Raw genomic sequence first — 21,091 nt, forward strand, 5'->3', positions numbered from 1 at the left:
TGGAGGAGTTGATTACAAAACACAACTCTCTCTCCCAAAATAATGCCAACGTCATCACGTCGGCTCGGCAGCTCCTCACTAGAATCTTACTCCCAGCACCCTGCTATTGTCATTCTGCTCCCACGAACAAGGTTCGCAATCATCACAGGTATCAATCACACGATACAAAATTGCAAGGGTGAGTTCATTATAAAAAGAACCAATATCCAATCCAAATAACCACAATTAGCAAGGAACATAGGCAAACATTATGAACTTACACAACATTCGTTATTCAACATCCACTTTCAACAATTACTCATCATCCATCCATGGATTCAATCAATATTGCACAAAATGATGCATGCACCTGACCTCAACTCTCAGATGCAATGTGGTACGTACCATCAACCAATACCAGGAAATAGCCTAAGCCTGTCCGCATGACACTCTCACTTAGGAAAACTATGCAGTAAGTGTCGAGGCCACCCTATCGCGCAAGGCAACTGCCTTCCCCCCCCCCCCCCCCATGATGATCAACCTGAGTCTCAAGGGAGTTCCAAACCGAGTAACACACCCCTTAGTACAAGTATTCCTCCGCATAAGGAACTACAAGTACTTACTAGCAAAGTTTATACTATTTCCCATGTCATATGAGGCATGAAACATGGGAGTCTCAAGTACATGACCATGGATGAATTAAAGCACTTAAGCATCACCTTCGAAATGCTTAAATTCTTTAACCGCTCTATTTCCCCCACCAGGAACATCCGACAAGGTCAATGCACCCCCCCAATGATCATACACAACATACGATGTATGGACGTAGGAGTCTTAAGTACATGACAATGGATGAATTAAAGCGCCTAAGCATCCCCTCAGAAATGCTTAAGTTCTTTAACCACTCTATTTTCCTCCACCAGGGACATCCGACAAGGTCAATGCACCCCCCCCCCCATGATCATACACAACATGCACATGTCAATGCATTTCCAACATCATCAACATTCCATTTCAATATCATTCTCAACATAAACATCGTCTCATCTCTATGACATTATCAACAACCACAACAACCTCGTTTCATAATTAACATAATTATCAATAATATCATCAATTCATGTTGACATGTCCACCATTAACAGTGTCACCTCATATCAATATCATCACAAATATCATATCACAACATATCAATTAAAGTCATAAATAACAACATTAACAGTAAGTCGCATTCCGCCTATACATATATTTTTTCTTGCCTGAGATTCACACTCCCCAGGTCTTCAAACAACACAAGTCAAATACAGACAATAATTTCATTCATCAACAGTAAATATATTGCATCCCATTTGTCAAAAACATAGTTTTTCTTGAAAAACCAGCATGCACATCAATCACAATTATATCACATCCCATTAGTTAAAAATGTTGTTTTCTATAAGGGAAAATCAGCATGCAACATCAATATCAAATGTATCTCATCCCATTAGTTAAAAACGTAGTTTTCTTAAAAGAAAATCAGCATGCAACAGGGACAGACAGATATTCTCATAGCTAGGTTCCCTGACCCTAACTATGGTGTCAAAACGGTAAATTTTATAATAAACTCCCCTCACCTATTGTGAGCTCCCCGCCGGGTTCCTCTTTGCGTCACTTAGAGGTCTCTTCCTCGTTCACGCTTGTCGGTCCAACGCTAGTCTCTATACGTCAAAATGAAGGAAACTTCATACGGATTTCAGAAATAATGTTGACAACGATACCCTGAGTCAAATACTCATGTCACTACATGAAAAGGCTAAGGGGTATTACGGGTTCTACAAAAGGAGCATCATTTTGAAATTCCAATCACGTCAATGCGAACGGAGTTCAATGAAGGTCACGAAAATAACACCCATTTCAGAAAAGGATAGCTTTGACAAAGTCTCTTTCTCTAGGGTTTTCCAAAGGAAGCGTAAAACATACAATGGTGGTTCCAAAGTCAGAAAATGATGCAAGGATAAGTTTAAACTACCAAGGAACAAGCTTAGAATCACGTTTATCTCGAAGAAAACCACGAAGGTCAGATCAGGGCTTCGTTCTCAACTGAAACCGCGAGGCAAGCTTGGAAGATTCCGCTTCGGTTGAAGGGTTCTTCTCGGTGTGGGGTTTCAACGGAGAACAATGGTGGTTTATGGTGGCTACTGGTGGCTGTGGGTGATGGAGAAAGAGCTTGGGAAGTTGGAAATGGTTTTGGAAGAAAGAAGGAGAAGGAAATGACTTTTTTCCAAGGCTACACGAAAAGCAAAGGCTGAAACACTCAAGTGTTTCTGCTCTCGGAGAAGGAAGCGTTTCTCACAAGCCAGACGTTGAATCAAAGATCGCAATGGTCCGATCATGGACATCTAGCATATGAACCTCCATACCAAATTTTGAGAAGATCTAACCGTTAACGAAGGCAGGAGGGCGATTTTACCAAGACAGCTCAGTCAGCTTCCTTGAGAAGCTTTCTCGTGAGGCTTCCTTGAGAAGCTTCCTCATGAGACTTCTTTGAAAAGCTAGAGTTTTAACTACCCACATCCCTCTAATAACTAAACTAACCTCCTTGAAAATAAAACATGGATAAAGTAACACAACAAATAAAATCAAACATCAATTACAATAACTAATAAAATATATATACATATCAGGGTGTTACAATAATCGATTACAAATGTTGTGTAATCGATTACATAAGTTTGAAAATGTTTTATCACAAGTTGTGACTCTTGAAATTTGAAATCCAACGTTTAAAAACATTGGTAATCGATTATATGTCCATGGTAATCGATTACTACTTTGTAAAACAATTATAAAATTGTTTGGGCTTCTGGTAATCGATTACTGCCTTCTGGTAATCGATTACCAGAGAGTAAAAACTCTGGTAAAAGATTTTTCTTTGAAAAAAAATTTTGGACAAATTGTGCTATTCAATATTTTCTTTTGAAAAAATATTTTTATACTTATCTTGATGATTTTCTTGAAGTTCTTGCATATCTTGAGTCTTCTCTTGAATCTTCACTTGAATCTTGCTTCTTAATTGAACGACTCTTTGATTCTTGAAACTTGTTTGACTCTTGATTCTTGACTTGAGTCTTTGGCATCATCAAAATAAACTTGGAAATATTTGCTTCCACAAGAACAAGTTTTATCTAAAATTTTGCATCTTTTATGAAAGATGTTCTCTCTTTGGGATTGAGATAGATCACAAGATTGACCTCCAAGGAGCCTTCTAACAATTAGGAGGTCACCTTCTTCATCGGGGTAGACTTCCTCACTAGACTCTTCACCCCTTACTTCATCTTCACTTCCACTAGACGAAGGGGAAAAAGTATTCTTCTCTTGACTACTATAAATCTCTTGACCCCTCATAATCATGGTTTTCTTTGTGGGGCATTGAGAGGCAATGTGACCTTTTCCAAGACATTTGAAGCATTTAATGTTGTTAGTCCTTTCTTGGGAACTAGTCTTAGGGGTGGATTTCTCTATGGTTTTACCCTTATCTTCCTTTGGTTTTGAAGGTACAGCCCCCAAAATTCCTTGGGCTTGGTCCTTCCTTGGATAAGAGTGAAAGCCATAAGATTTTGAAGAGGCTTTCTTTTAAGTTGTTGCTCCACTCTTATACAAAGTAGGACTACCTCATCTAGGTCCCTATATGGAAGGAGTTCAACCTTATCCCTCACTTCCATATTAAGCCCACTAAGGAACCTAGCTATGCTTCTTCTTTCCTCCTCCCTAAGTCCAGCTCTTAAAAGGAGTAGTTCCATTTGTTGTCTATATTCTTCAACATTCATACTCCCTTGTCTAAGCCTTTGGAGCTTGTCCATAAGCTCCCTTTCATAGTAGGAAGGAATGTGCCTTTTCCTAAGGGCTCTCTTAAGATCATTCCAATACTCTACTGGAGGATCCTAGTGAATCCTTCGTTCCCTAACAAGGGAAGTCCACCAATAGAGAGCATACCCTTGAAAGCTAAGTGTAGCCAATGGAACTTTTCACTCTTCACTAATATGATGGCAAGCAAAGAGTTGTTCAACCTTCATTTCCCAATCTAAGTAGGCCTCAACATTATCTTTTCCATGGAAATATGGGAGGCTAATGTTAACCTCTTAAGGCCTTCTATCCTTTTCTCTTCTTTGGGAATGATGTTTTGTATGTGATCTATGGCGCCCTCTATAATAGTTGCTAAGTTCTTCACTTAAACTCTTGCAAGAGTCATGACTACTATAGGAGACATGTTTTTCTCTTTTCATTTCTTTCATTATTTTTCTTCTTTCGTCCTCTCTTATTTGTTCTCTCTCATCTTGATTTATTTCTACCCTCTCTTTTCCTTTTTCTTTTCTTTCTAGTTTTTCTTTCCATAACTTGAAGGAACTCAACTCATCTAAGATTCTAGATAGAGGATCGTTATGACTAGTACCCTCACCATTAACACTAGATGAATGATGACTCATGTTCGTTTCTAAGTTGTGGTTCTTCCTTGTTGGCGGTTTGTAAAAGGTAAAAGCTAGGGTTCAAAAGAACTCAAGATAAGCATGATAAGAAAGAAGAAAGTATTATGTAATTACAAGATAAACTATGCGTGACTAGTAAAAAAAATAAGCTATGAAAGTAAGCAAGAAATTAAAGTGCAAGAAATGTAAACTAGGCGGACCCTAGGAGTGTTTGGATGACCATATTTAAGGTTCCCAACAAAACACTCACTATCCTAAGGGAAAATTGCCTAAAGTTATTACACACAAATGGAAGTTTGGTAACCTATTGGAGGCTCTCAACATACTTCCAATGAAAGACCTTTTTGTTACAAAATTTGAAGCAATGAAGGTAAGTAAATTGCCAATTACAAAATTACAAAACAATCCTCAATTTTGGTGGTTGTGCTCTCTTTGGTGATTCACTCAATTTAGAGTGTTTCTTAGTCCAATAGCTCTTAAGGTGGTTGGCCCCTTGTTTCTTGACTCAAATTCTTCAAGAGATGGCACCAATCCTCCTTTCCAATTCCCTATATGGAAACTCACAAACAAGGAAACAAAGAGACAAGCAATAACCAAAGACCAAAAAATGAAATGAAAGCTAAACCAATATAGTTTTAACAAGACAATTTTTCAAGTATTATTTAACAATTAAAGCAATGAAAAGCACATAAAAGCAAACTAGGACTCAAAGAGAAACCTAGAATGACTCTAGAATAGAGTAAAAAAACTAAAAAAATAAGACTCAAGAAACCTCTAGTTTTGGCACTTGTTTTCACACTAATTTTCAATTCAAATTTCAGAACTAAGATTGATATAAAATAGGCACCAATTATAGAACAAATTGCGAGCCAAAACAACAAGTACACTTCTTTTTCATTTTTCTTTTTCTTGGACACTGATTTTCCTGCCAACTTATGTGATTTTTTGTATTTTTTCCATTTATCCAAACCACTTGGTTCTTTTTTTATAATTTTGTTCCAGATGTCTAGAAAATTCAATAAAATATCAGCTCAAAATTCGTAGTGGCCAATTCCCAGTAATTTATACAAGTTCGTATGTTCAAGCTGCCAGTACCAGCGATTTCAACCTAGAAATCAAGAGTAGTGTTTATGTTGCTTAAGGCTTGGATAATTACAATTTGTGTTTGCTTATGCTCAAATTTCTTGAATAACACAATTCAAGAGAGCTTAATACTTATTTTGATTCACAAATCCAGCCACAACTCAGCACCACAACTCAATTTCTTCATAGGTATCATGTAGGAAACTTAGAAAACCAAAAAAAATTCAAAAACAAGACTACTTCTAGGAATTGATTTAGAACATGTCATGAACTAAATAACATGCATGAATTAGACTCAAAATTCAAAGGATATGCTAAGAATGACAAGAATACATGAACAAATGTATCTAGAATTCAATCAACAAAATCAAAATTCAACACAAACTTAGAACATAATGTGACAATTATTATGACTAAACATGACTCTAAGACAACATGGATTAAGTGATTTACACTTAGATTTCTTTTTCTAATCAATATTTTGTAAGAAAATTTAGATCTAAAGGTTCAATACAAGAATATTATGATTGAAAAATGATAGAACCTAAAATCAAAACAAAAACATGATTCAAGAGTAGATCTATAAAATTTAAACCATAGAAATGCAAGAACAAGTGTAGATCTAAGATTTAACCGGTTTATTTTTTTGAATCTACTCTAAACAGCACCAAATCACAAGAAAATGGAGGATATACATGGAGAATAAGATGAAGAACAAGGAATTAAAGTGAATTCACTGAATAAAAAGATAGAGGAAGCAAAAGAACATCACCTCAAAATAATTAAGAAGGGGGGTTGAATTAATTATTCCTAAACCTTTACCAATTAAAAAATTATTCTTTTAAGGCTTTTACTAAATTTTTAAGAGAATGAGGAGTAAAAGAGAATCTTAACAGAAAGTAAAAGTGGAAATTAAATGCATAGCGGAAAGTAAAAGAGTAGGGAAGAAGGAAACAAACACACAAGAGTTTTTATACTGGTTCGGCAACAACCCGTGCCTACATCCAGTCCCCAAGCGACCTGCGGTCCTTAAGATTTCTTTTAACCTTGTAAAAATCCTTTTACAACCAAAGATCCACAAGGGATGTACCCTTCCTTGTTCTCTTTGAACCTAGTGGATGTACCCTCCACTAGAACTGATCCACAAGAGATGTACCCTCTCTTGTTCTCAGTCAAACCCAAGTAGATGTACCCTCTACTTGTACCACAAAGGATTTACCCTCCAATGTGTTAAGACAAAGATCTCAGGCTGTTAAACCTTTGATACTTTGTGAATGGGGATACAAAAGAATTCTCAGGCGGTTAGTCCTTTGAACACTTTTGTATTAGGGAATGGGAAGAATCAAAAGAATTCTCTGACTGTGTCGTTTTGAATTCTTTGACAAGGGAGAATGGGAGACACAAAAGAATTCAGGCGGTTAGTCCTTTGTTCTTTTGGAAAAGGGAGAAAAGAGACACAAAAAGAATTCAGGCGGTTAGTCCTTGGCGAATTCTTTTTGGCAAAGGGAGAAGTGAATGAAAAGATGAATAGCACAAGTTTTCAAGGTTTGGAAAAACCAGAAAACTTCATAAAGCTTTTGGTACAAAGAAGAAGAAGAAGTTCAAAGAGATTCAAGGCTTGTAAAGGATTGTATGAAATAAGTGTTCAAGATTTTTGAAATGCAAAACAAAGTCTTGCTTTTATAGACTCTTCATGTCTAATCAAGAGGACCATTCAGAAGAATTATAACTTTTAGAAAAACTTAAAACCTATTTGAAAAAGTTAAAACCTTTTTAAAGAGTTACATCTTTTGATATTTTTTTTTCAGAAACAGTCACTGGTAATCGATTACCAAATTAGTGTAATCAATTACACAAAGCTTTTGAGTGAAAGAATGTGACTCTTCACATTTAAATTTGAATTCCAACGTTCAAGGACACTGGTAATCGATTACCAAAACATTGTAATCGATTACAACCTTTTGAAAATAATTGGAACATTGTAAATTCAGTTTGAAAACTTTTTCAAACTCATTTTGCTACTGGTAATCGATTACACCATTATGGTAATCGATTACCAGAGAGTAAAAACTCTTTGGTAAAGATTTTGTCAAAAACTCATGTGTTATTCAAAGTTTTGAAAAAACTTTTTAATACTTATCTTGATTGAGTCTTTTCTTCATTCTTGAATCTTGAGTCTTTAATCTTGATCTTGATTCTTGAGATCTTGAATCCTTCTTGATTCTTGAACTCTTGACTTGTTCTTGATTCACTTGAGTTGTTCTTTGATCTTTGAGCTTTTTTGTTCATCACCTTTGTCATCATCTTTTATTGTCATCATTGTTATCATCAAAACACCTTTGAATCACATTCACCATGAAGCTTTGCTTCTACATCCTTTGCTTCTTGAAGTTTAATGGCTGCAGAATGGAGAAGGATAAAGATGATTGGAGATGCCACTTCAAGGACAAGATGAGTCAAGAAGAAGCTCACCACCATAGGAAGCCATGGATAAGAGCTTGAAGATAGGAGAAGATGAATGGAAGGAGAAGGATAGAGGGAGCACGAAATTTTGTGCCTTAAAAGAGGTCTAAACTTTGAAGTGTAATTCTCAAATGATCAAAGTTAAAAAAATGCACACACATGGCCTCTATTTATAGCCTAAGCGTCACACAAAATTGGAGGGAAATTTGAATTTCTATTCAAATTTCCCTTGAATTTGAAATTGAATTTGTGGAGCCAAAATTTCACTAATTATGATTAGTGAATTTTAGCTGTGGTCCAGCCCACTAATCCAATATCAAGTCCAAGATTCTCCACTAAGTGTGCTTAGATGTCATGAGGCATGTAAAGCATGAAGGACATGCACAAAGTGTGACTATATGATGTGGCAATGGGGTGTAGCAAGAAAATGTTCACCTCCCCCTCTAAAATTTAATTGGATTGGGCTTCTCCCAATTCAATTAAATTTATTTCCCAACACACACATCAAATATCCACTTAATGCATGTGAAATTACAAAACTACCCCTTAACACAAAAACTAGTCCAGGTGCCCTAAAATACAAGGGCTGAAAATTCCTACATTTCTAGGGTACCCTACCTACATTATGGAGCCTAAATACAAGGCCCAAAAATAATGAAACCTTAATCTAATATGTACAAATATAAGTGAGTTCATACTTAGCCCATGGGCCTAAAATCTACCCTAAGGCTCATGAGAACCCTTGGGCATTCTCTTGTATCTTTAGCTCAATCTTCTTGGAGTCTTCTATCCAATGCCCTTGAAGGGTAGGATTACATCATAAGAGGGTTTTTCAATGAAGGGTGATGTGTAGAGGTGTGTTTTTTTGTTTCTACCTATGCCTCTTTGTTTATAGAATCATATATGTGTTTAATAAAGGCAAATAATCTCCTTGATTTAAAAAAATAATATAATCTATACAAGGAAATTATCTCTTCAGCTGATATAATTTGTTTTAATTGTTGCAATTATCTTTTGCCAGTGTTTTGAATTAATTCAGTTTTTGGACACACTGTCTAGCACGCTCCTCGCTTAAGCAAGATATCTTTTGCAAAATTTCATCTTCTCCTTTGTTTGAGCTGACTTGAGCGTCCTATACCTCGCTTGAGCGAGACTACCTTGTAAAACTACCATATTTCTCTATAAAAACTCAAAAAATCATATTAAAAACTTCTAAAATCGTAATTCTTATCTAAAATATATTAAAAAATGAAAACATAATTAATTTGATTTAAAACAAGGCCTAAAGTATACTAAAGTATCAAATAAACGTCTCAAATTGCATATGAAAATACAATAAATTTGACGTTTATCACCTAGTGTTGAAGGCATGAGAAGCCCATCATATTTTCTAATTTAAGCAAGGTAATCTTTATAGGTAGAGTAGTACTACAAAAAAAAAAATAACATTGTGGCATCACGATCATGAAAATACCAAAACAATATTGATTCATGTGAGTAGAAATAATGAACAAGTGTGGTTGATCTTAATGACTGGTATGTTAAAGCTACAATGATATATGGTCACATGTTGTAGTTGTTTAGATCCCTTTTGTAGTTATAATACAACCCTTTTTCTTCTAAATGGTAAAGGTCAAACTTTCTGCTTGGTACAATGGTAGAAACTCCTAATCTCTAGTATGAAAGAAAAACCCATAAAAAAATGGAGGTTTACCAATATGCGATGTCAACGGTGGCTACAGAAGCTGCAACACCATAGAGAGAAAGCCTTGAGTGGCGCAGGTGATGGCTACAGAAGCGATGACACTGACGGTGGCCACAAAAGTGACAACACCAGAGAGAGTCGCGACAACAATGGAGAAAGAGCCTTGAGTGACACCGATGGTGGCTACAAAAGAGGTGACACACAGGAGAGATAGCCTTAAGTGATGCCAATGGTGGCTATAGGAAGGGCAACACCAAAGAGAGAGAGTCCTTGACCCTTAAGGCTTGAGTGATGAGCGAGTGTGAGTGGCCTAACATCTTTCAAAATGAGAAGGAGTATAACTATCCAAATAGCTATAAATTAGTAAGTGACTAAGTGTCTTCACTATTCGAATAATGATAATTATCCCATAAAATCGGTTATCTTAAGTGAACCAATTCTAAAAAGAGTTAAGTTTGAATTTTAAAAATCTAATTTGGATTTTTTCTGGATCAATTGGATTCAAATATACCATAAATTGGATTGGTTTAATTATTTTGCAAAGGGCTAGGTAGAGGCTGACATCCCACACGAGGTGGAGGTGGGAATTATTATTTTTTAAGGGTAAATTGACTTTTTAACAACAATATTAGAGTTACACCAGTGGATGACTTACTATTTCATCATAAACTACAGATTTGGATGATAGCTAGGAAGAGAATGATTGATTAAAAAAAAAAGTTAAAAAGATGAAAGAAAAATAATAACTAATAAATTACATAATGAAAAAGAAACAAAGAGATTAAATAATGTATAAGATAGAAATGATGTAACAATAATGAAAGAGAAACGCCAATGTATAATGGTCATGTTTGGATGCACTACTATAAAAGATCTTATAGATAAAGAACTTGTCCAAGAAGCTCTTATATGAAAAGTTACTTTTACATAAATTCATTTGATGTTTGGATGATAAACTCTTAAGTGCTTATTTAAATTAATATGGTGTTTGGATGAAATTGTAGAAAGTCTTTTGCATAATTAAAATTACCAAAAAGGATATTATATGCTTTCACATTATTAAAACTAATAATTAAATACTTAAAAATTATTATATAATTATTAAATGCCTTAAATAATTAAATATTATTAAAAATAATAAAAATTACATTTTTCTTCAATTTCATTTATAAAAATATTTTAACTTTATCATTATATTTAAAATATTGTTATATATTTTCTAGAAATTTTGATTAAAAAATAATTATTTTATAAAAATAAAATAAATATATCTCATAAAAATATAATTATACATCTTTCTACATAATTAATTTTCATATTTAAAATCTAATTAATTTATTGTTCTAGTAATGTTATCACATACATTCTAGTTTATAATTTAATTATTATCTATGTTATTATAATTTATAACAAAATATAAAATATCATTAACCTGGTAATAATACGATCAATAATGTCTTTCAATATAAAATTGAAAAATTGATCCATCTTATAATTTTCAAATTGAAAAACTTGTCAATAATGGTTGAGCCCATGATCCAGTAGCGTTATTGCTTCTTTTTTTATTTACATAAAATTTTATAAATTAAAGCTTTTAATTCAAAGAAGAAATTGTTTGTGCAGTCATACTGTGATGTAAGCATATTGTTGCAAACATATCAATCAAAACACTAAAAGAAGCTCCTTAATGGAAAAGAGAGATATCCTGATGATTTAATGTAATATCCTCTCATCCATTGAATAAAAATTGGCTAACACCACACAAAATGTTTAAAATGGTTATTTAGTCCTTTATACAAACAAATTGCTTAAATAGACAGAAACTTTTCTATAAAAAACAATTGTCGCTTTCTATAAATTGGGAACCTTCTGGTAATATAATTTACATCTCCTTACATAAAAGACCTTCATCTTGATCTCCTTCTTCTGCGATCATTTGAAACTTTCTTTGAAGTTGAAACACGAATGCTTCCTCTGTGATATGAAGAAGAAGAAGGGTCCAATGGACTAGTCTCAATTATATGTTACTATCTGTTGTCTGAATTTCTAAGCCAATATCAGCAGTGGTGTCAACATTCCTACTAAAATGAGATGTAAAAGCTGCAGGTGTGGAATCAGTTGCAGTAACATTCCCATCACGAGTTGAATTTGTACTGACACCATTTCTTAGGTGATTATGAATATATGACTCAAGGTCCTCAATTAATCTTTCGGCAGAATCCATCGCAGAATTTAATGTTGATGAAAGGGATGAAAATGAAGTAGCTCCTTGCACTAACAAGGTTGAAATTGAAGTTTGAGAGGAACCAGTACTAAGAAGCAAGGGGCCAACCACCTTAAGAGCTATTGGACTAAAAAGCACTCCAAATTGAGTGAAACACCAAAGATGGAATAGCCACCACAATTGAGGACTTTTTTTTTGTAATTTTGTAATTGGCAATTTGTTTTGCTTTCAAATTTTGTAACAAAAAGGCCTTTCATTGGAAGAAAGTTGGGAGCCTCCAATAGATCACCCTACTTCCATTTGTGTGTAATAATTTTAGGCAATTTTCCCTTAGGATAGTGAGTATTTTGTTGGGAACCTTAAATAGGTCATCCAAACACTCTTAGAATCCGCTTAGTTTGCATTTCTTGCACTTTAATTTCTTGCTTACTTTCATAGCTTATTTCCTTTACCCTCCATTGTCAAACCGCCTAGATAGCTTGCCTTTTACCAATTAGTTTTTACCTTATCTTTCACACCTCTTTTAGTGTTTATTTTGGCTAGTTTTAACCATAGTTTCTTTTACCTTTTGTTTTCAAACCACCAACAAGAAAGAACCATAACTTAGGAGCCAACATGAGTCTTCATTCTTCATCTAGTGTTAATGGTGGCGGTTCTACTCCTAAGGAACCCTTGTATAAGATATTAGATGAGTTGAGGTCCCTTAAGTTGTGGAAAGAAAAAAAAAAGAGAAAAGAAAAAGGTAAAAAAAAGAGTGGAAGAAATAAGTCAAGATGCAAGAGAGAAAATAAGAGAGGAAGAAAGAAGAAAAATAATGAAAGAAATGAAAAGAGAAAAACATGTCTCCTATAGTAGTCATGACTCTTGCAAGAGTTTAAGTGAAGAACTTAGCGACTATTATAGAGGGCGCCATAGTTCACATACTAAACATCACTCCCAAAGAAGAGAAAAGGATAGAAGGCCTCAAGAGGTTAACATTAGCCTCCCATATTTCCATGGAAAAGATAATGTTGAGGCCTACTTAGATTGGGAAATGAAGGCTAAACAACTCTTTGCTTGCCACCGTATTAGCGAAGAGAGAAAAGTTCCATCAGCTACCCTTAGCTTTCAAGGGTATGCCCTCTATTGGTAGACTTCCCTTGTTAGGGAACGAAGGATTCATGGGGATCCTCCAGTAGAGTATTGGAATGATCTTAAGAGTGCCCTTAGGAAGAGGCACATTCCCTCCTACTATGAAAGGGAGCTTATGGATAAGCTCCAAAGGCTTAGACAAGGGAGTATGAGTGTTGAAGAATATACACAACAAATGGAACTACTCCTTTTAAGAGCTGGACTTAGGGAGGAGGAAAGAACAAGCATAGCTAGGTTCCTTAGTGGGCTTAATATGGAAGTGAGGGATAAGGTTGAACTCCTTCCATATAGGGACCTAGATGAGCTAGTCCAACTTTGTATAAGAGTGGAGCAACAACTTAAAAGAAAACCTTCTTCTAAATCTATGGCTTTCACTCTTATCCAAGGAAGGACCAAGCCCAAGGAATTTTAGGGGCTGCACCTTCAAAACCCAAGGAAGATAAGGGTAAGACCATAGAGAAATCCACCCCTAAGACTAGTTCCCAAGAAAGGACTAGCAACATTAAATGCTTCAAATGTCTTGGGAGACGTCACATTGCCTCTCAATGCCTCACAAAGAAAACTATGATTATGAGGGGTCAAGACATTTATAGTAGTCAAGAGGAGACTACTTCTTCCCCTTCCTCTAATGGAAGTGAAGATGATGTAAGGGGTGAAGAGTCTGGTGAGGAAGTCTACCCCCATGAAGAAGGTGACCTCTTAATGGTTAGAAGCTCCTTGGAGGTCAATCTTGTGATCTATCTCAATCCCAAAGAGAGAACATCTTTCATACAAGATGCAAAATTTTAGATAAAACTTGTTCTCTCATTGTGGATAGTGGATCTTGTTGCAATTGTTGTAGCACAAGATTAGTTTCCAAGTTGAACCTCACTATCATTCCCCACCCAAAACCTTATAAACTTCAATGGCTCAATGAGCAAGGGGAAATGATAGTTAACCAACAAGTGAAGGTACCTTTCTCCATTAGGACATATAAGGATGAAGTTAATTATGATATAGTTCCCATGGAGGCAGGACATATTCTTTTAGGAAGGCCATGGCAATTTGATAGGAAGATCATTTACAATGGCCTAAATAATGAGATTACCCTCACCCATCTTGGCACTAAATTTGTGTTGCATCCTCAAACACCTTCACAGGTGGCCAAGGATCAACTAACTATGAAAGATAAGAGGGATGAGGAAGAAAAACTAGAAAATCAAAAGAAAAAGAAGGATAGTAAGGCCTTGTCTTCAAAGGCCAAGATGAAGGAAAAAGAGGAAAAGGATTCCTCCAAGAAGATTGTTAAGAAGGAAAATCATTTTGCAACAAAATGTGATATCAAAAGAGCATTCCTTCTTAAACAATCTTTCTACCTTCTCCTATCAAGGGAAACATCCCTTAGCACCGACATACCTCTTTAGCTTGAGGTTATTCCTCAAGTAAATGAGTTGTTGGATGAGGGTTTGGTTCGTAAGAGCTTAAATCCTTGTGCTTTGTAGGTGCCCAAAATAAGTATTATAAGGCACCAAATCCCTATGATAGGTGGTATGATGAATGTGTTGAATGGTGCAACCCTCTTTTGTAAAATCACTCATGCACCCAACATCTTCATGATTTGTGTACATAGGGACTCATTAGGTAGGTTTGTTCTTATTTTTTGTTTCAATACAAACTTAGGTGCTCATATGGGACACCTTAGGTTTGTCATAATTTTTTGTAGGAATAATCAACATGAAAATAAAGAAAAAGGTATGTTTTATTCCATTACTTTCCTTGCCTTTTTAAATAGTGGTCAAGGGCTTCCCATGGACCCTAAGAGAATAAAGGTCATTCCTGAGTGGCCTACTCCACCATGTATAAGGGAAATTTGGGGCTTCAATGACTTAACAAACTTTTACAAAAGGTTTGTCCCATATTTTTCTATACTTGTAGCACCACTCATTGAGTTGGTGAGGAACTATGTTCTCTCATGGGAAGATGGTCTGGAAAGCGATTTTTAGTCCTTACCTTACTCTAACATACCCAACATCACTAATACATATGTTTTTATTCTATTTACAATTGTTGAGGAAAGAATCCCTGAGTTTCAAGAAACTATGGATTTGAGGTGAAATCCTTTTCAAGGGGGAGGGAATGATGCAATCCTACCCCCCAAGGGAATTGGATAGAAGACTCCAATAAGATTGGGTCAGAGATGCAAGAGAAGGCCCTAAGGTTCTCATGAGCCTTAAGGTATATTTTGGGCCCATGGGCTAAGTATGAGCCCACTTATCTTTGTACATATTAGATTAGGATTTTATTATTTTTGGGCCTTGTATTTAGGGCTCCATAATGTAGGTAGGGTACCCTATAAATGTAGGATTTTTCAACCCTTGTATTTTAGGGCACCTAGTCTAGTTTTTGTATTAGGGGCAGTTTTGTAATTTCACATGCATTAAGTGAATATCTTATGTGGGTGTTGAGAAATAAATTTAATTAAATTGGGAGAAGCCCAATCCAATTAAATTTTAGAGGGGAAGGTGAGCATTTGTTTGTTACACCCCATTGTCACATCATATAGTCACACTTTGTGCATGTCCTTCATGTTTTACGTGCCTCATGACACCTAAACACACTTTGTGCAGAATCTTGGACTTGATCTTGGATTAGTGAGCTGAACCATAGCTAAAATTCACTAATCATAATTAGTGAAATTTTTGCTCCAAAATTTGGCTCCACAAATTCAATTTCAAATTCAAGTGAAATTTCAATAGAAATTCAAATTTTCCTCCAATTTCGTGTGACACTTAGGCTATAAATAGAGGTCATGTGCGTGAATTTTTTCAACTTTGATTATTTGAAAATTAAACTCCAGATTTCAAAGCTCTTTTAGAGCACAAAATTTCATGCTTTTCTCTTCCTCTCCCTTCATTCATCTCCTTCTTCCTCCAAGCTCTTATCTATGGTCTCCTATGGTGGTGAGCTTCTTCTAGACTCATCTTCTCCTTGATGTGGCGCCTCCTCTCTCTCTTCCTTCTCCATTCCGTTGCAATTCATCTTCCAATAAGCAAATGAATTCATTGATGAAGAAGATCCTAAGCCTACAAGCTCCAATAAAGCTTACATCAAGATGCTAAAAGATCTTTTGGATGCAATCTAAACGGGCCCAACCATTTATCAAAAGACTTGTTCTAACTTGCACACCTATATGCCTTTGGCTAGATTGTAGTGACTAGCTTAAATTTTACCAAAAGGGAATTAATAAGATAATATATTAGAACAGCTTTATTAAATTAATTCTGTTCTTTAACTAATCTTAAAGTTTATGGTCTCTCTTGCATGACATCTCATAATTAATAAGCATATATCCATATACTTACTATTAATTACTGATTTAAATACATTGTTTTAATTTAAAATTTTTTATTTTTTGTTTTTGTAAAAAAAAATATATATTTTACTCTTTGTAATTTTTTTCTCGTTCTTAACAACCTTTAGATAATATTATTTTATCATTTAAAACATTTTTTTATTATTCAAAACGTTATCCAAGATCCTTTAAGCATTAAAAAATAAAACACACATGTAAAAAAAGTTATAGAAACGAAAAGAAAAAAAAAAGATAGAAACCAAAAGGAAAAAAATGTTAAATTGTATGTACCAAGAAATGTATTTACTCAGTTCTTGTTGACGAAAAGCAAATTAGAAGTTCAATACAGATATTATATAACCTTGCGTAATTTTTGACAAGGGACACTGTCAATCGAAGGTATGGGCAATAGCTGGTTCCTTTGTCAATTTGTTGTTTTCTTCTGATCAGCATATACAATATTCCACCTTTAATGAGCAGAAAAAACTGCTTGATTAATTTAAAAAGTTTTGAAATTTGCAGAGATCCCTTTTGGTTCTAGTGATGAGCTTCTCTCTTCTCGCTACGCCTTTCACCCTTTTCCTTCTCTAAAAGCTAGATTTGGGAACACATTCTTCTGGTTCTGGGGGCAGAAACCCAGCGCCCGATTGAACCCTTTGTTATTTCACTGTCACACATAGCAGCAGAAAACACCCACTTCCCAATAAGTATTCACTCTGTGCTCTCTTTAGAATCAGTGTATATATATATATATATATATATATATATATATATATATATATATTATGCCAAGTACTAAAAGATAACACAAAATAACAAAAGAAATCACAAAAAAACAACAACTCATCATTGAAAGAAAAGGGCATGGAAAAGAGAAACGGAACACGCCATTTTCTATAGCTTGGAAACTCACAGAAGCTTTAATTTTACTTTTACAGAAAATAACAGACCCCAATTCCATGACGGTCCACAAGTCACAACTTGCCCATCACCTAAGTACACTGCATTTTTTTCTTCATTACCCGTCAGTCACATCCCTAGCCCCTGTCTTCTCTACTCACATACAAGACACTAACTTCACATGCAAAAGATTCCAAAACACACCACATAGATAAAATCCTAACCTCTCTCTATCTAGCCAATTTACAATTTACATCAACCTAGATACGTCACACAACATTAATGCTCTAACATTTTCCCTCATATTTTACTGTAGAGTCACTTGAAATTAAAACTCACAAACACGTCCCAGTAACAATTAAATACAATAATAAAATTAAAAATTGATTACATAAAAATGAGCTCTCTATGATTGCATCCTAGATTTCAAATTGCTCCATAACGACAACTACAACTATAATATCATAGATTTAATTTGACTTGTCTATATTTTGCCACAATTTAGAAAGAAAAAAAAGACAACTTAGATGTAGTTATTTAAATATATTTAATATTATTCTCTAACCAAAATTAGAATTTCACTCCGATAATCTTCTTTGACTACTTATATTAACCTTTATTATACGGAGCACTGAGATAAAAAAAATTTAATTTTAATTAAACAACAATACTGAAAACATTAAAAAACTATTAGATGCAGATATTTTTAGTATTATTTTTCAAGAGAAATGTTTCATGGACACCCATTATATGCTATAAAACACTTAGAGGAAAAAAAATATAAGTATCAATAAAATTTATGATGTGAAAAAAAAATAAAAAGAGAAAATTAAAAATTATTGGTAAGATATTTAAAATAAATTGATGTTTATGAATCATTATGTTATTTTTCAATTAAAATGAGAGTTTTAGCTGTGCCCATAACAAAGATTTGAATTAAAGGTCAACGTAAATTATCTAAACGAAACTCTAATTTTAATTAGAGATCAACACCAAAGCATCTACAAAAACTATATCTATGTCTTGTTCTTAACTTTTATCCTCTAAAAGATGTAATGCATCTTCATAACATTCCCGCAACTGCAAATTTAAAACTTTGACCGCATCTGCTAGATAATAATTAAGCAATGAACTTTCGGTCTAGGACACGGCGCCGTTTGGATCTGTCGTTGGAATTACTGGAGCGTTCCACCAGAGACTTCAGCGAGTTCTGCAGAAACTGGATCGATTCACCGCTATGGTCTTTATCCGTGGCCACCACGAGAACGTTGCGGGTTCTTCCTCCGAGCGTGGCCATTTCGGCCTTGAGCGTTTTCAGGCGCAGAGACCTCAGGATTTCGATGAGCTCGGGGATGAGATCGGAGCGGTCCTCGCAGCACAGAGAGGCCTTGAATATGAGGCGTCCGTCATTGTCGTCACAACCACCGTGGTCGTCGTTGTCACCGCTGGTGGACAAGACGGAGACCTCATCTGTCTCCGACGGAAACGCTTCGGAATCGGATAGTGAGGATATTTGCTGCTTCAACTCCCTCACCCGTTGGACCACCTTGGCAAGAAGGGAAGCCTTGTCCGTCTGAAAAACAAAGTGGATCAAAAAGTTAATTGACTTTTCTTCCAAACTCAATTATTTGTGTCTTGCAATGTTGTTGTCTTTTCTTGAACGTTTGATAAAGCATGAAAGAATCCTAGGGAGGAAGAACAACAAAATTCTATACCAAAGATGTCTTAAAAAAAAAACTGTTTTTAATTTTTAAAATGTAATTAAATAAGATTGCTGAGAGTTGTTAGAAGGTGGTGTAACCATATAAGTCGTAGAACAGGCTGTAAAATTGAGAGAAAATGAATAAGATGAAAATAAAGTGATTAACATATATTTATTTAGTGTATTATTCTTGAATCAAAATATTATCACCTTTAATAACATTAAATCATTGTATAGCATCAAACTCTTGATTGAAATGTTCTTTCACTACTATAATATTTATAAATTATTATCTAACAGTAATATATTATTAAATTTATTATTTAAGTATTATGAAATTTATAATTTATTATTTTACTTTATTATAATATTAAAATATTTAATTGATATATTATTTATAAATATTTTATTATCAATTTTTATATGAGATGAATTCTTATTACGTGTCTATAAGTTGGATTCATGCAACTCTCGGTCTCCTAAACTATCAAGTTTAATAAATTGCCAGTTGTTAACTGTTACACACTAGTTAGCTTTTACACTGTAGTCAACTGGTGCACCCATTTAGCTTTGGTGGGTCAAAAAGTATGCAACCTTTGCGAACAAAAAGCGAGAAAGATTTTACAAGTTACTACCCTTTCACACCCACTGTTTCTTAGCAACTGTTCTTTTAATTCTCTAAACAGTAAATAACTTTTTTTCTTTAAAATAAGTTTAATTTAAAACGAAGATGATGCAAATACATACGAATGAGAAGATTGATAGAGTATGCATAGATTGAACTACAAAATGAAATATCATATATATACCTTGGAATTGCAAGGAAGAAGGGTGCGAAGCTTATCGAGGTGGGAGTTGATTCTTTCCCTTCTTCTCTTCTCAGCCTCTTTGTGGTTCCTCAAAGCAGCAAGGGCTTTGTCTTCATGAGAAGGGGCATGATGATCATGAGATGCTTCCAAAGGGTAATAAGAAAAGGAGCCAGAGAAGCTGTGCTGCATGGTTGATGCTGCAGGTGCCGCAGGGAGGCCATATGATGCAGTGTTGAAGAAAGCATCGTTGGTGTTTGTGAGGAATTGGAAGAGCTCAGAATTCTCCATCTCAATCTGACGATGCATCATATTGAGAGAATATTGCTAGCTAGCTATAGATTGAGGGTAGCTATAGAAAGTGTGTGAGTGTTTGGAAGTGTGTGTGGTAGTTTCAGTTTTTGTGTTTGTTCTTTGGTACTGATGATTATGATTGTGCTTTTTGACTGACCCCCAATAAGAGAGCTCTTTCACAAGTGTGAAATGGAATCAAAGCCTCGGACTTGCAAACCTAGCTTTCGGTGCTCATTTTTATATTTTCTTTTTAGTCATAAGGATCTCCTTAGCTAGTATGTTAACATATTGATTAAGAAATTAAAATAAAATAAAATAAAATAAAAATATTGAACAATGTAATTTTATGTATCTTAATAGATAAAAAATTATTTTTTTAACCAATATCTCGTTTTAATTAATAAACTGTAATTTTGAACTTTGTTATAGTATGTGGGAATATTAAACTGTTTAGTGGATAAATTGCGTCGATGATTATAGGTATATAATCAATTAACGTGTCTGCCTTATGTGTCCTTTATCCCTTCATTGGTTTACTTGTTTGTGAAAACGGGCCCACTTTTATCCGGACATTATCAAAATGTTGTTTTTATTATTATTATAACGAGTGTTGAAAATTATTTTAATATTTAGCTAACCTTAAACGGTAAATTTTGCAATTGAAAATGTTAGAAGTATTATTTTAATTAGATAGATATATGATATTTTTTTATCATATTTTTAAAGATATTACTTTTTCTCTGTCTTTTCTCATCATCACGCATTACCCAGTATACCCATTTTGTGATATACATATTTTTTGCTTTTTCTACTCATTCTTTCTTCTTTTTGTAAAATACAAAAATTTTGTGCAGAACAAAATAAAAATCATCTTCAGAGTTTATAGTTCGGTGTTTAAATTTTGAATTTAAGTTTTAGGATGTATAGAAATATGGCCCAAATTATTGATTTAATTGTGAGCAAAATATAAATTTTGATACATGACAGTGTCATTAACACACTGTTCA

At 34.4% G+C, this 21,091-nt stretch overlaps 1 protein-coding gene across 1 annotated transcript; it reads right to left on the reverse strand.

The window, feature by feature from the left end:
• Positions 1 to 18,149: 18,149 nt before the first annotated feature.
• On the reverse strand, positions 18,150 to 20,295 carry LOC100790009 (transcription factor bHLH106). Its single transcript, XM_003520245.4, has 2 exons — positions 19,794 to 20,295; positions 18,150 to 18,855 (listed from the first exon to the last, which is right to left on the reverse strand). The coding sequence occupies exons 1-2, from the start codon at positions 20,100 to 20,102 to the stop codon at positions 18,403 to 18,405; spliced, it is 762 nt and encodes a 253-aa protein (XP_003520293.2). The 5' UTR covers positions 20,103 to 20,295; the 3' UTR covers positions 18,150 to 18,402.
• Positions 20,296 to 21,091: the final 796 nt, after the last annotated feature.

This window comes from Glycine max, chromosome 2, assembly GCF_000004515.6.
Source record: "Glycine max cultivar Williams 82 chromosome 2, Glycine_max_v4.0, whole genome shotgun sequence".
Classification (NCBI taxonomy): Eukaryota; Viridiplantae; Streptophyta; class Magnoliopsida; order Fabales; family Fabaceae; genus Glycine; species Glycine max.